Here is a 13,797-nt window from a genome sequence, read left to right as displayed (position 1 = left end):
GAGTCTTCCTCAAGTTATGCCACTCTTGCGGTTTGAACTGTGACTGACTTTAATGCCACTAATGAGGCGTTTGTCATAGAAACAGTAGGTCAGTTGGAATTGGAAAAGGTGGAAGATTGCTAATTATATGTTTTCCATTCCTGTCGGTAGCAAGAGGTTTGCTATACTCTCTGTTACTCAAGTAACCTTGTTATCTTAGTGCATGGCTTTGCTTACGTCTGGATAATGGGACGCAGTAATTTTGGTGTCGTTAGCAAACCTGACTAGCATGCAACTGTTTTTTGGGATCCAAGTCATTAATTTAGATTAAAAACCAGCGGGGTCCAAGCACTAATCACTGTGAAACTCTGCTTAACACTCTCTCTTTAGCCTCTTTCACAAATGCTAGGTCTTTTGTTCTACCCTGCAGCTTTAGTTTAATTAGAAGTCTTTTGTGTGGAACTTTTCAAAAAGCTTCTTGAAATCCTAAATAAACTAATGGAGTACCATAATCTTTTATTTGTAACCTATTGAAGAAGTCAAGGAGGTTTGCCAGGCATGATTTACCCCGTCTAGATGCTTCCTTATCTTTCTTACTAACCTATTGCTGGACAGGTATTCTGTAGATTACATTCCATTATTTTACATGATGATGGGTTAATAAATCTATAGTTTCCTGAGTCAGATTTCTTGCCTTTTGGTAAATGTAAGTACTTGGTTTGCTTCCTCCCAGTCCTGCAGAACCTCCTCAGTGTCCAGTGATTCCTCCAAGAATTTAGACAGCCCAGCACAAATGTTCTCCCTGTTTCCTTCAGCACCTTGGGTTATATATCTCATGTAGATTCTTCCCTTCCTCCCCCACACTGCTGAATTGCCAGTAGCGACTGTCCACCTGCGCACAATGACTAAACTGCTTTGACATTTTTGAGGCAAGCGCCTGGACTTAAAGTAATAGGGAACCAACCCTTGACATGCTCTGCTACCCACATACATGACTGCCCCAAGTGCAGTTAAATCCCATTTGTTCGTCCCGTTGCTGCTAAATACCAGATATCAACCTCCAGTCAGTTCATCTTGTGATGCATTCAGCTTTGAACATGGTAAAGGATAAAAATTAAGTACAACCCTCATTCACCACTGTACTGAAGTATCAGCCTAGATTATTTGCTTAAATCCCTGAAATGGGCTTGAACCCATGACCTTCTGACTGAGGTGACACTTGAAACTTTAACTCTACCTCTGCTCGTCATTGCATTAGTTGTACCAGTTATACCTGTTCTCTACTGAGCAGGTTGCATTAATTTGCCATATTTTGATGTTAAATGCTGTAGGCATTGGGCCTTTTCTCAGGCTGTCCAATTACAAGTTCACCATCTGTTTTGTCATCTGTCAATAGCATGGAAAGGCCATGGATGCACACGTTTTATTTGCTGGGGCTTTATCCAGCCGTGCTTCTAGCAAAAAAATTATAAAATTCTGTAACTGTCTCTTTTCGTAAGAGTATCAAGACTAAATCAGGTCACTGATTCTTATTTGTGCATTTATTTAGGCCTCGTTGTGAATGAGTGACCTATATAATATCTGACAAAAATGCTATGTTAATCAGAATTTAACAAAGGTTCACAAAATGGTGTAGAAAAATATGTAATAGCTGAAGATACACCACTTTCCTCACTTTAAATGTCTTTTCTCCTGTCTTCAAGTATTTTTGCATTCTTCTAATGCATTTGGACAAGTAACTATATACTCTTAGTTATAAACAGCAGTTTTATCTTCTACCATTTGAAATGATTGATGCATTGCATTACCAGCTTTCAGCCTATATAGAACAGTTTGACTAAACATCCCGTTCACATTGTTGCACTACTGAAGACATTAAAAAAAAATCTACTACTGTACCAATTTACATTTTACAGGAAACTTTCTTTTATCCGGCATGGACGGGACCGACATGGTGCCGGTTCATCAAAAATTCCGGATAACCGAACACTATAGTAAAAGATAGGGAGAGCTGACAGCTCCGTATAAAGCAACAAACCCTGTTGCTTAGCAACAACTGTAGAACAATGAACACAAGTTTCAAGCGTCTCTGTAGCTTAGCAACAGCTGCAGCCACACCCTTGTACAGCACAGATGGAAGAAGGCAATTAAATATGAAGTAAAACCTACTCCTGAATTTTGCCGGTTAACCGACATTTCCGGTTATTTAGGTGCTGGTAAATCGAAAGTTTCCTGTACATAATTTGTTCCAGATGTAACTTCTTGGATTAAAATGTTATTAATGTGCATCTTGGTAAAGCTTTAGGGGAAAATGTGAAATTCAAAAAGAAGTAGTTGGTGCTTCAGCTCAGTTCATGAAAGTGCACATTCTCTACCTACAAAAAAACTATCTACCACCTCAGATTGAAAAAGCCGAGATGAGGCACTACTGATTTAGAGGGTGTAATTTATCGCCTCTTCCATAAGTGTAGCTTTGTAGAACGTGCACTTTTAATGGAATGCAGTAAAATGTTTATAGATGCTTTAGATTAATAAATTAATTTTATGCTGGATTCAAGAGATAGCAGATATAACTTAAATTGATTTTCCATACATTAACATTGTTCCTATTTCGGCCAATGAAAAGAGCTTGCTTACTTTGCCACAGTGACTTTCATAGTTTCAGCTGCTTGGCTTTTATGTTTGTCACTAGTTTTCTTTCCTTGGTTGACAGTGAGCACTGAGATTACAGTAAACACTATTTGTTTTTTCCCCCCCCTTGTTACACCACTTGGAATAATCGTTCGATATAATTGTTAGAATTATATGGCATAGTGGGTTAGTTAGCACACTGTCCTTTCACCTGTGAGGATCGGAATTTGTGATGAAAGTCTTCGCTAGTGCACTCTCTACTCTGAGGGTCCTATAAGAATTGAGTTTCGGCAGTCTCAACCCTAATCCTAGCAAGTAGGAGCCCACAGCATGGCTTTGTAGTAAATTGGCAATCCAATTAGGTAGGCCACAAGCCGTGGCTGTTGCGGGGAGAAAGAAAATGTGATGGTGGCTCAATGTATATTGTACGGGTACTGGAATTAAGACCCTTTACCAATTTACATTTTAAATAATTTGTTCAAAATGTAACTTCTTGGATTAAAATGTTATTAATGTGTATCTTGGTAAAGCTTATGGGGAAAATGTGAAATTCAAAAAGAAGTACTGTAGTTGGTGGTTCATGCACGTGCACATTCTCTACTTACAAAACAAGTTATCTACCACCTCAGGAGAGGAACTTGCTTGCTGAGGTTGGGATCCAAAATGTTGACACTCTACAGCACTAACATCTCCCATTTTGATGAGTACAAAAAAAAATGCCGCAATAAAAACTGCAGCCCAAAGCTCCGATCAAAAGAAAGCAAATTCTAAGTTAACTTTCATTGTCTTTCCCTCTCTCCTCCCCTTCCCCAGGATTACTATACTTGGGACTGGTGCAAAATGGCTGGCTGTTCTAGAAGAAAAAAATCTAAAACCAGGTAATACTCGCTCTATCTAATAAAATATGTTTAATTTTGTTTTGTGACACTGGTTATGGATTCTTGGAGGTTATTTTATTTTTATGAGCGTTCCAACTTTGTTCCACTAAATTAATGTTTTATTTGAGATCGATGTTGTAGAATCATTAGAATTATAAAATGATACAGCACAGAAGGAGGCCTTTCGCCCCATCGTGCCTGTGCCGGCTCTTTGGCAGAGCTATCCAATTAGTCCCACTTCCCTGCTCTTTCCCCGTAGCCCTGGACATTTTTTCCCCTTCAAGTATTTATCTAATTTCCTTTTTGAAAGTTACTATCAAATCTGCTTCCAGCACCCTTTCAGGCAGCACATTCCCGATCTGCTCTGGTTTGTTTTGACATGAACTGCCATAACAATAACATAATGCAATTTCAAATGGATTCACTGTCAGTCGTGTGCAAGTATTTGAACCCTTGGAAAATTTACTTGTAAAGGATTATTATCCCATTTGGTCCGTAGAAATTGTTTGAAACAGTTATGCATTTTCCCCTGTGGAATTACTGCAGTTCTATCATTAGTGCTACCCACATTTTACACATTGGCCGAGAAATTCGGGTCGGAGGCTTCCCGTGGGTGCAAGCCTCCGACCTGCACTTACCTAGCGCGCCGGCCATTGTGCTGTGGGCCTGTGTGGGATTCCGATCCTCCAACTGCCGGCGCGCAGTGCTTGCGTATCCCAGGGGCGCAGTTAGTTCGAAGCATCCCCTGGGATCAGGTGGGCCATGGAGAGCCAATTGTAGCAGGGAAATGCCCATTCATAAAATTGACAGGAAGAGCTGTCAAAACTATAAATACTATAAGACCCAAAACATAACTAAACCTTCAAATACATTTTTTTTAAAAATCACATTTTAAAAATAACTATAAATTACATAAAATAACTATTTTAAACAATAATTTAAATTTTTGAAAAAATTATTTACATTTTCTAACGGGGCTAAAAATAAACTTACCTTTCTTTAAAGTATTTAAAAATAATAAACCTGTGGAAAAAATGTTTTGATTTTAATTAATTCCATCACTTACCTTGTTAAAAGCAGGCCTTGCGCCTGCTTTTTAAAAATGTAACTGCTGGAGACTTACCCTCCCGGAGAAACCTGGAAAAAAACGTAAGTTCCAGGCGCACGCGCTGCCTCTCTGGCGCACGCGCTCGACCTGTGAACCCCTTCCTTTAAGGGAACGGAAGTTCTGGTTTCCCGCGCATGTGCAGTGCATGCACGAAACCAGCACTTTTGTTGGGCCTACGGGTGAGTACCCAGTGCGTACTCACCCGTGGAGACCCGAATTTCTGGACCATTAAGTCTATACTCGCCTTTTAGCTAACACTTCGCGACAGATTCTTGAGAATGCTTCTGTTGAAATCAAAGAATGTTTGAGTGCTTTTTTGTGCCAGTGCTTACAAGATTTTAGAGCCTTTTAAAATTGTTTGCTTTCAATGATCAGTAGTTCGGTTTTGATTTGTTAGATTCCAGAGAATTGGCAGAAAAGCCTCTTTCAAAGCAGAAGTACAGGAGAAATTTTACCAACAAGAAAAGGCCATCAGGTTCAAACAAGGCTGATGCTTTTTTCATAAGTCAGAACCATTTCGATTAATTCTTAATTATAAATGATCTGTGCAGCTAATCATGTAACATTGATGGTTCCAAAGTGATCCTGTGTAATTAGTGTTGATTTTGAAAACTGGGCCAAACCCACCATGCCCAACTATGAAAATAGAATGGTTAAAATGTTGTTGTTCTATTCAGCACTATTATGCTGCCATGATTTTATTTGTTTTCCTGACAAAAGTATTTATATATCAAGGTCACATCAATTATATATGTTCAACTGACAGAGATACAGCTGAATGGATCTATTTGTAATGTGCCATAATATTCAATAATTACTTCAATTCCTGTCTTCAAAGCATTATAAAATACTTAATGAACCTTTTTTCAGACAGCATAATTGCAAATGGATCACAATTCTGAAGCTACAGGCGTTGTAAAAAACATATTGTGGCAGAGCCACCAAAGGACTCAGAGCGGTTGTACATAATTCCTTTAACAGCAATGTAGTTACTGTCTGTGCCTGTACCTTTAATTACACTGTTTGACTGTACAATGCCTAGTTACTTTTACAGCACGGTTTCAACGTGATGACGTCATGCCGTTAGTGATGCCCCAATGGCGGGAAAAACGTGATGACGTCATGACATCACTCTCCTGATCAGAGGATCAGCCCTCGTGGAGCCCTCGAGGAGAGTAGACCTGTTATTGATGTGTTCTAGCAGTTTCCAGTTTAAACTCGTTTGCTTTCATTAAAGTTCATTAATTTAATTACCTGAGTCGAACTCAGTCTTTTTGATAGGAACCGCCGTTCCTACAATATCACCTTAAGATTGTCATTCTAATGAGACAAATTAGTTAATTTTTAGCAAACTGATGTGGAAGAAATTAGTTTAAAAAAAAACCCAAATTGCTCAAGTTAAGAATTTAATGGGTAAACATTTAAAAAATCTAATGCGTGAATGGTAACCAAAGTTATATAAATGTATAAAACTTGTAAATGTTATATTTAGTGTGAATGTTAATAGTTCCATCTGAAATTGAGATTTAAGACAAGTTTTCCTTTTTTAGGTGAAACTCACAGTCTACAGACACTGCACACCATTCTGTCAACTGGGTCCCCCCTCAAACCTCTAACTTACGATTATGTCTACAAGCACATCAAGAGCAATATCCTGTTGGGCTCAATCACAGGTGAGATTTCAGGGAATTGGTGGCCTATTTCCATTAGACAGTGCATTTATAACCAAGCACAATTATGTGATGCAGTTCATGTCTCAAATGTGTTTCATCCTTGAAGTAATATCCTCATCAAGTCAAGTACATTGGTAAAGATGTTTATGGGTAGAATACTAATACTGTGTGGCATTCTGTTATGCATAGCAAAGTGATTGATGGAACACAGGTTGATGACCTAGTTCCCCCTCACAGTGAGTTCACAATCTGAGCTGCAGTGTCAAAGAAAGGCATTGAGTGGAAATCAAGAGATGTCGTAGCACCAAGATTGCCTGTCTGCACTTTCCTTTTGGGGTGAGGAGCATAGAAAATCTGAAAAAGTAAACACTAATACCTTGCCAACTGGATTGATTTTCAGGAGAGTTAGAATACTTAAAAAAAAAAACATCAGCTTATATTTTTTAATCAAATATTACTTTGTCGGATATTAGTTATTTAAAAACAAGGTTTACGGAGTAGCTACAGTATTGTAGTATTGAGCTTTCAGATGGGAGATGCAATTTCCTGTCTTTTTCGTAACTTGCATGCAGACACACATTTCGACTTCCCTTGATAATGAAGATGGCTGGGCTGAGAATGGGAAGGCAAACTGCCTTTTGAAAGGAAATCTTTTCCATTCTAAAACATTCCTCCTGGTGAGTCAGACAAGGATATAAGAAGCAGAAGCAGGCCATTCGGCCCCTCGAGCCTGCTCCGCCATTTAATGAGATCATGGCTGATCTGATTTTGGCCTCAACTCCACTTTCCTGCCCGCTCCCCATAACCCTTGACTCCCCTGTTGCTCAAAAATCTGTCCCTCTCAGCCTTGAATATATTCAATGACTCAGCTTCCACAGCTCTCTGGGGTAAAAAATTCCAAAGATTCACGACCCTCTGAGAGAAGAAATTCCTCCTCATCTCCGTCTTAAATGGGCGACCCCTTATTCTGAGACTATGCCCTCCTTGTTCTAGATTCCCTGACGAGGGGAAACATCCTCTCAGCATCTACCCTGTCCAACCCTCTCAGAATCTTAATTGTTTCAATAAGATCACCTCTCATTCTTCTAAACTCCAATGAGTATGGGCCCAACCTGCTCAACCTTTCCTCATAAGACAACCCTTCCATCCCAGGAATCAACCTAATGAACCTTCTCTGAACTGCCTCCAATGCAAGTATATCCCTCCTTAAATAAGGGGACCAAAACTGTATGCACTACTCTAGGTGTGGTCTGTACGCAGTACTCCAGGTGTGGTCTGTACACAGTACTCCAGGTGTGGTCTGTACACAGTACTCCAGGTGTGGTCTGTACACAGTACTCCAGGTGTGGTCTGTACACAGTACTCCAGGTGTGGTCTGTACACAGCACTCCAGGTGTGGTCTGTACGCAGTACTCCAGGTGTGGTCTGTACGCAGTACTCCAGGTGTGGTCTGTACGCAGTACTCCAGGTGTGGTCTGTACGCAGTACTCCAGGTGTGGTCTGTACACAGTGCTCCAGGTGTGGTCTGTACACAGTACTCCAGGTGTGGTCTGTACACAGTACTCCAGGTGTGGTCTGTACGCAGCACTCCAGGTGTGGTCTGTACGCAGTACTCCAGGTGTGGTCTGTACGCAGTACTCTAGGTGTGGTCTGTACGCAGTACTCCAGGTGTGGTCTGTACGCAGTACTCCAGGTGTGGTCTGTATACAGCACTCTAGGTGTGGTCTGTACGCAGTACTCTAGGTGTGGCCTGTGCGCAGTACTCCAGGTGTGGTCTGTACGCAGTACTCCAGGTGTGGTCTGTACGCAGTACTCCAGGTGTGGTCTGTACGCAGTACTCCAGGTGTGGTCTGTACGCAGTACTCCAGGTGTGGTCTGTACGCAGTACTCCAGGTGTGGTCTGTACGCAGTACTCCAGGTGTGGTCTGTACGCAGTACTCCAGGTGTGGTCTGTACGGAGTACTCCAGGTGTGGTCTGTACGGAGTACTCCAGGTGTGGTCTGTACGGAGTACTCCAGGTGTGGTCTGTACGCAGTACTCCAGGTGTGGACTGTACGCAGCACTCCAGGTGTGGTCTGTACGCAGCACTCCAGGTGTGGTCTGTACGCAGCACTCCAGGTGTGGTCTGTACGGAGTACTCCAGGTGTGGTCTGTACGGAGTACTCTAGGTGTGGTCTGTACGCAGTACTCCAGGTGTGGACTGTACGCAGCACTCCAGGTGTGGTCTGTACGCAGCACTCCAGGTGTGGTCTGTACGCAGCACTCCAGGTGTGGTCTGTACGCAGCACTCCAGGTGTGGTCTGTACGGAGTACTCTAGGTGTGGTCTGTACGCAGTACTCTGAGTTAACCACATGTACATGCTTCACTACTTGATTGATTGAAATGATGTTATGAATATGGGTAGGGGGAGAAAAAATGGTGAAATTCATATTGTATGTTTTGATTTTGTTTGGGTGTATATCTCTGTCTCATCTCTAATTGGAAGCCAGCCAAATAATGCATTCTGATGAGAGAGTTGTAAATTAACAGCATTAAAGACTTGCCAGAGTCACATCTACATCTCTTGACTTTCACGAGTTTTACACAGATTATAGATTTGAGGAGACTTTTTTGTAATTTGGCTCAGTAGTTTGGTGGGCAGGGTTGCCCCCAGTGATTGTAATCTTCCATTTGTTTGTAGTACAGAGAATGCACAACTGGCAAGCACTCATTTTTTTACTCTGTCCTGGTGCCGGTGATAGAACACTACTGCTGGGAATCCAGGAGAGGTTCTTAGATGCTTACTATTTTGAAAGGAAATGAATTGTCTCTGCAGTCTTCGACTGGGCTGCTCCTTACAGTGTTAACATTTTGCTGCATTTCTACTCATGAGAACTCTGAGCTTAGTATTGCTTGTTATTTTTTCCCCCTCCCTCATAGCGCAAGCTTTCAATGAAAAACTTGTAGTTTACCTATGGCTTTTAACCCCCTTGTCTGTTTTTCTTTGTCACAATAACAATGCCTCAGCCTGAAATGGAACCTGTCGGATGTAGAATAGTGATCTATTGTTCACTCTCAACTGGTGCTTTATTGATACTCAGCGAGAGTTGGAAAGAACATGTGTGATATAGCAGTGGCAACATTATTTTGAAGAGAATGGCTTTAGTCCTTTTGTATTGAAGCTGCTCCAGATTCATCAGTCAGGAATAAGGCTCAAGTCAGGAGTGTGATGGAATGCTCACCACTCGCCTAGTTGGGTGTCAACTCAGCAACACTCAAGAAGCTTGACACCATCCAGGACCGAACAGTTCACTTGTTCAGTGCCCTTGCCATTTGGCTCAATATCCACTCCTTCGATCACCAGTGCACTTTGTCTGCAGTATGTACAATCTGCTGGGATGTAATGCCTCACCAAGGTTACTTTGACACCACCTCCACGGCCTCTACCGCTGAGAAGGGGACGGGCAGCAGTGTTATGGGAATACCATCACCTCTGAGTTCCCCTCAAAGGCAGACACAATCTTGACTTGGACAAATATTGCTGGTCCTTCAACAACACAGGGGTCATTCTTTTAATTTCTTACCTAACACCATTGTGGGCACAAAGATTACAGCGTCTAGAGAAGGCCCACCACCACCTTCTCAAGACAACCAGGATGGGCAATAAATAACAGCATGGCCAATGTGACCCACATCCTGAGAACAAATTAAAGAAGATTCCTCTTTATAGAAAGAGCCTCCTATAACTTGATAGGAAAACCCTTAATTGTGATAGTTTTTTTAAAAAAAACACAAGTTTAAAAAAAAATTAAATATGAATGAAATCTCAGATTATAACATTTCAAATAATATTGCAGGTTCTAAAATGTAGTACACTTCAGTAGAATACCTTGCAATCAATACAACCTTTTATTAGGCCATAAACTCTAAAAGGATACTGAGCCTTTAACTCTTCTGCACCACCCTTCAACTGACTGTTCTCATTGTGATGTTGGATTTTTGTCCTCTGCAGTAAAGTCATTCCCAAACAATCCCACCAGAGAAGAGGACCACCAGATTGTATTCATTGCTACACAAATTTACTCAGTAGCATCCTTTAATTGTGAAATGCCAGCTAACTATATCTGTGGGAGAAGTTGTGAGATGTGCTCCGATTGGCCCCTCAAGACTAAGGCCAAAGCACCCTCCCCCCTACCATTTATGGAGAGAGCACCAAGACTGTAGTTTCACCAAGTAGTCACTTGCCAAGTTGTTTGAGCTTAGATGTGTAGTCCTGATTTCTTGACCTTGTTGAGCTAACCAATGGTTTTGATCTTGGGTGGAGGAACTGGTTTCCCTTTGAAAGCACCACCAGACTCCTAATAGGCAAGAGTGGAAGGTAAATTAGGATAACTAGGATGGATGATTTTTTTCCTCCTACTTTCAAGGTCAAGCTTCTTTTTCTGGAAGTCCAGTTCTAGGCAGAATTCTTAACTACTTAGACGCTAGAGCTTTGATGGAGAAATCTGATCATTCAGGTTGGCATGGCTACTTGGTGCAGAATTATTTTCTGCCCTTCATTATATATTAACATTTAGACTGACAGCAACCTCTCAATTATTTACAAAATGCCTGTTGGCTACCAAATCCGGACTACCATGAATAGGGTTTTCATGTTTACTTTTATCTGGACAATTGGTTCCTGAGAGTTTTGCTACCGGACCAAATGAACCAGCTTGGACTTTGAACCGCCAGCTGTCATCAACTTTGCCACATAACTCCTCTAAATCTTCAGCTAGGCTTGTATCTAGAAAAAGCTAGGGATTGTTCCCCAGCTTCTCAGTTACCAGGATATTTTTCCAATGGAATAGTGTTTCCAAGTAAGCCTTTTACTTTGCTTGCAGGGAGCATTAATGGCACAACTTTCATAATTCAAAACAGGTGCCTTCATACGGAAGCTTTGACTATTGCAAATAAAACCAGAAAGTGCTGGAACAAAAGCAAAATACTGCAGATGCTGGAAATCTGAAATAAAAACAGAAAATGTGGGAAACACTCAGCAGATCAAGCAGATTCTGTGGAGAGAGAAACCAAGTTAACTTTTCAGGTTGATGATCTTACCTCAGAACTGGGAGATGTTAGAGGAACAGCCTTTAAGCAAGTACAGAGTCAGAGAAAAGGGAGACAGGAAAGGAACAGTAGACAGTGGTCTGTGACAGGGTGGAGGGCAGGATTAAATGACAAAAGTCATAGCGCAAGGCAAAAGGATAAGACAAATATAGAAACAAAAGATGGGTCCAGAGGAGGTACAAATGGATACAGCAGAATAGCAGGGGGGGATGAAAACATGCAACATCTGGCAGAGGTGAAGGCTCCCGTGGCCTGGGAATGTGGTGGATGAAAGGCAGGTAGACCCCAGGGGTGCAAACTACCTGACCGTCTGTGTACTGATGGAAATGCACAGCAGACCAGTCAGCATCTGAAAGAGAAAGATGGGTTAACACTTTGCGTGTAATTCTTAAACCATAAAATGCTAAACCCATTTGTCTTTCTCAGATGATGACCAGCCTACACTACGATTATTTCTACTGTCATGCACACTTGGAACTTTCTCAATATTCTTTAATGACAGCGAAATTCCAATGCAGGCTAAGCTTGTGACATACAAGCTCTACCTCATAGTTTAGAACTTAAAGGCATACAATGGAAGGGCTTCCTCCAGATAATGAGCAAGATCCAGGGCTAAACTGTCGATGGATTTGTGGCAAAAAGGGCAACTGTTGCAGGGAGACCAGGCGCTAGCTTACACCGATCTCTTGCTCAGCACATTGAAAGGAGTGATCAGCCTCACAATGGGCTCCTTGAGCCAAAGTCTCTCATGAGTAGCTTGATTAAACAGTTGATGAGTATGCATTGACGTTGAATGTAGAACATAAAGGCGGCTGTCACACCATAAGATGTCTTGTGTAGGTGCTTCCACCATTCTGAAGGCAGATCTCTGCCGTATAGTTGATGAGGAAATTCTAAGGCTTTGTCCGACAGCGGTGACACCTGGAGGATGGGTATGAAACCACAGGGTGATGCATTCAGGATTTTATGCCTTCCATGATTGGATTGCAGAGAGCTGTTGCTGCTGGAAGTCTGTACCTCCAACTGGAGGAAACTGCATTTACTGGAGTATGGTGTGTGTCCATGATGTGGTCCAGAGGATGTTTGCCATGCACTTACCCTTTTTGGTGTGCTGTGCCGCTCATCCTGTCGCTTGTGAGGAGTTCCTGGCAACAGCTGTCTGTCCAGTGAGGGTGCAGTCTCCATTGTCATCTAATCACCAACTGGTATCTATTGCCTTGGGGAAGGAGGGAAATAAAGTTAGCGGGGTCTCTTCGAGGTTGCGTTGGCTCCAAGTTGGAAGATTGGAGCTGAGTTGACCTTTGTTGGTGGTCTGATACCTAAATCAGGCAGGTTCACAGTACTAGGAGCTGGGATTCTTCCCACTCTGCTCCCTGTCAGCCAATGTCTTAACAGATTGGGTGGTCATACCTGGACAAGTGATGGGAAGCTTGCCATTGCTCTGTGCTGATAAAACATTGGCCCGTAATTTCCGATAGGATGCATCCGCACGCAGGAAGCATCCTATCGGGAAAAAAATCTACGAACTTACTTGAGGGCTCCCGAGATCCGGACACTTCCGATCCTGTGCCTCTCCACAGTTGAAATGTGCAAAGCCCACGTATCCCAGGGGCGCAGGCAATTCGCAAGCGTCCCTGGGATCTGGGCCAGGCCAGCCAATAGGAGAAGGGAATCTCCCTTCACACTTTTGACAGAGACCTGTCAAATATATGAATGGAGATCACCCCAAAAAGACACAAACATTAAATAAATTTTTAAAAACACGCTTTTAAAATGAATTAAAATTACATTAAATAAAATATTTTAAACAAAAATTTTATTTTTGGAAAAAAATAATTCAAGTTTTTTACAGGGCTAAAAATAAACTTAAAGTATTTTTAAATTATAAATGAAAATTTTTTTAAAAACTTTTTTTCAACTCTTATGCAGGTAAAAGCAGGCCTTATGCTTGCTTTTACCAGGCGTAAGATTTCTAAGAGTTTTCAGCGGGCGGAGGTTCTGCAGAAAGCGGAACTCCCCCCCCCCCCCCCCCCCCCCCCCCCGCAGAGGCCCTTCTCTAGGCAGAGGATTCTTGACAGATCGGAAATGCCAGTTTTCAGCACATGTGCTTCGCATGCTTGAAACCGGCATTTCCGATGTCCCTACGGGTGTGTACACAGCCCGTACACACCCGTAGGCATCGGAAAATATGTGCCATTGTGATTTTTATTGGTTGATTTCCAACATTACCTTTGTGCACATTTGAGGATGTCCCTAAGCCTTGGTTCAAGTCAACTTGCACTGAAATTCTCTGGCCTTAAATGAAGTATATTCCTGTGGGGAAAGTGTGCACTTCAGATAATAACAGAAACTCTAGCCATGTGAGTTTCTCGGTGCTTGGTTTTGGTTTTGGGTTTCGACAGCTTATTATGCTCCAGTTAAAGTAAAACAAAATATTTT

The 13,797-nt window shown here is 41.9% G+C and overlaps 1 protein-coding gene across 2 annotated transcripts in view; it reads left to right on the top strand.

Annotated features, from left to right (window-relative positions):
- The window catches only part of aacs (acetoacetyl-CoA synthetase), a 172,355-nt gene that overhangs the window by 135,104 nt on the left and 23,454 nt on the right, over positions 1–13,797 (top strand). For both annotated transcript variants that reach the window (XM_085961694.1, XM_085961693.1), the window contains exons 11-12: positions 3,424–3,488; positions 6,147–6,269. In XM_085961694.1, the coding sequence (XP_085817820.1) occupies positions 3,424–3,488; positions 6,147–6,269 (188 nt within the window). The remainder of the gene's footprint in view (positions 1–3,423; positions 3,489–6,146; positions 6,270–13,797) is intronic.

This window comes from Somniosus microcephalus, chromosome 19 (assembly GCF_052327205.1).
Source record: "Somniosus microcephalus isolate GS21.2 chromosome 19, FLI_Smic_1.0, whole genome shotgun sequence".
Classification (NCBI taxonomy): domain Eukaryota; kingdom Metazoa; phylum Chordata; class Chondrichthyes; order Squaliformes; family Somniosidae; genus Somniosus; species Somniosus microcephalus.
The sequence above is the reverse complement of the archived record's forward strand: the minus strand, read 5'-3'. Positions and strand labels throughout refer to the sequence as shown.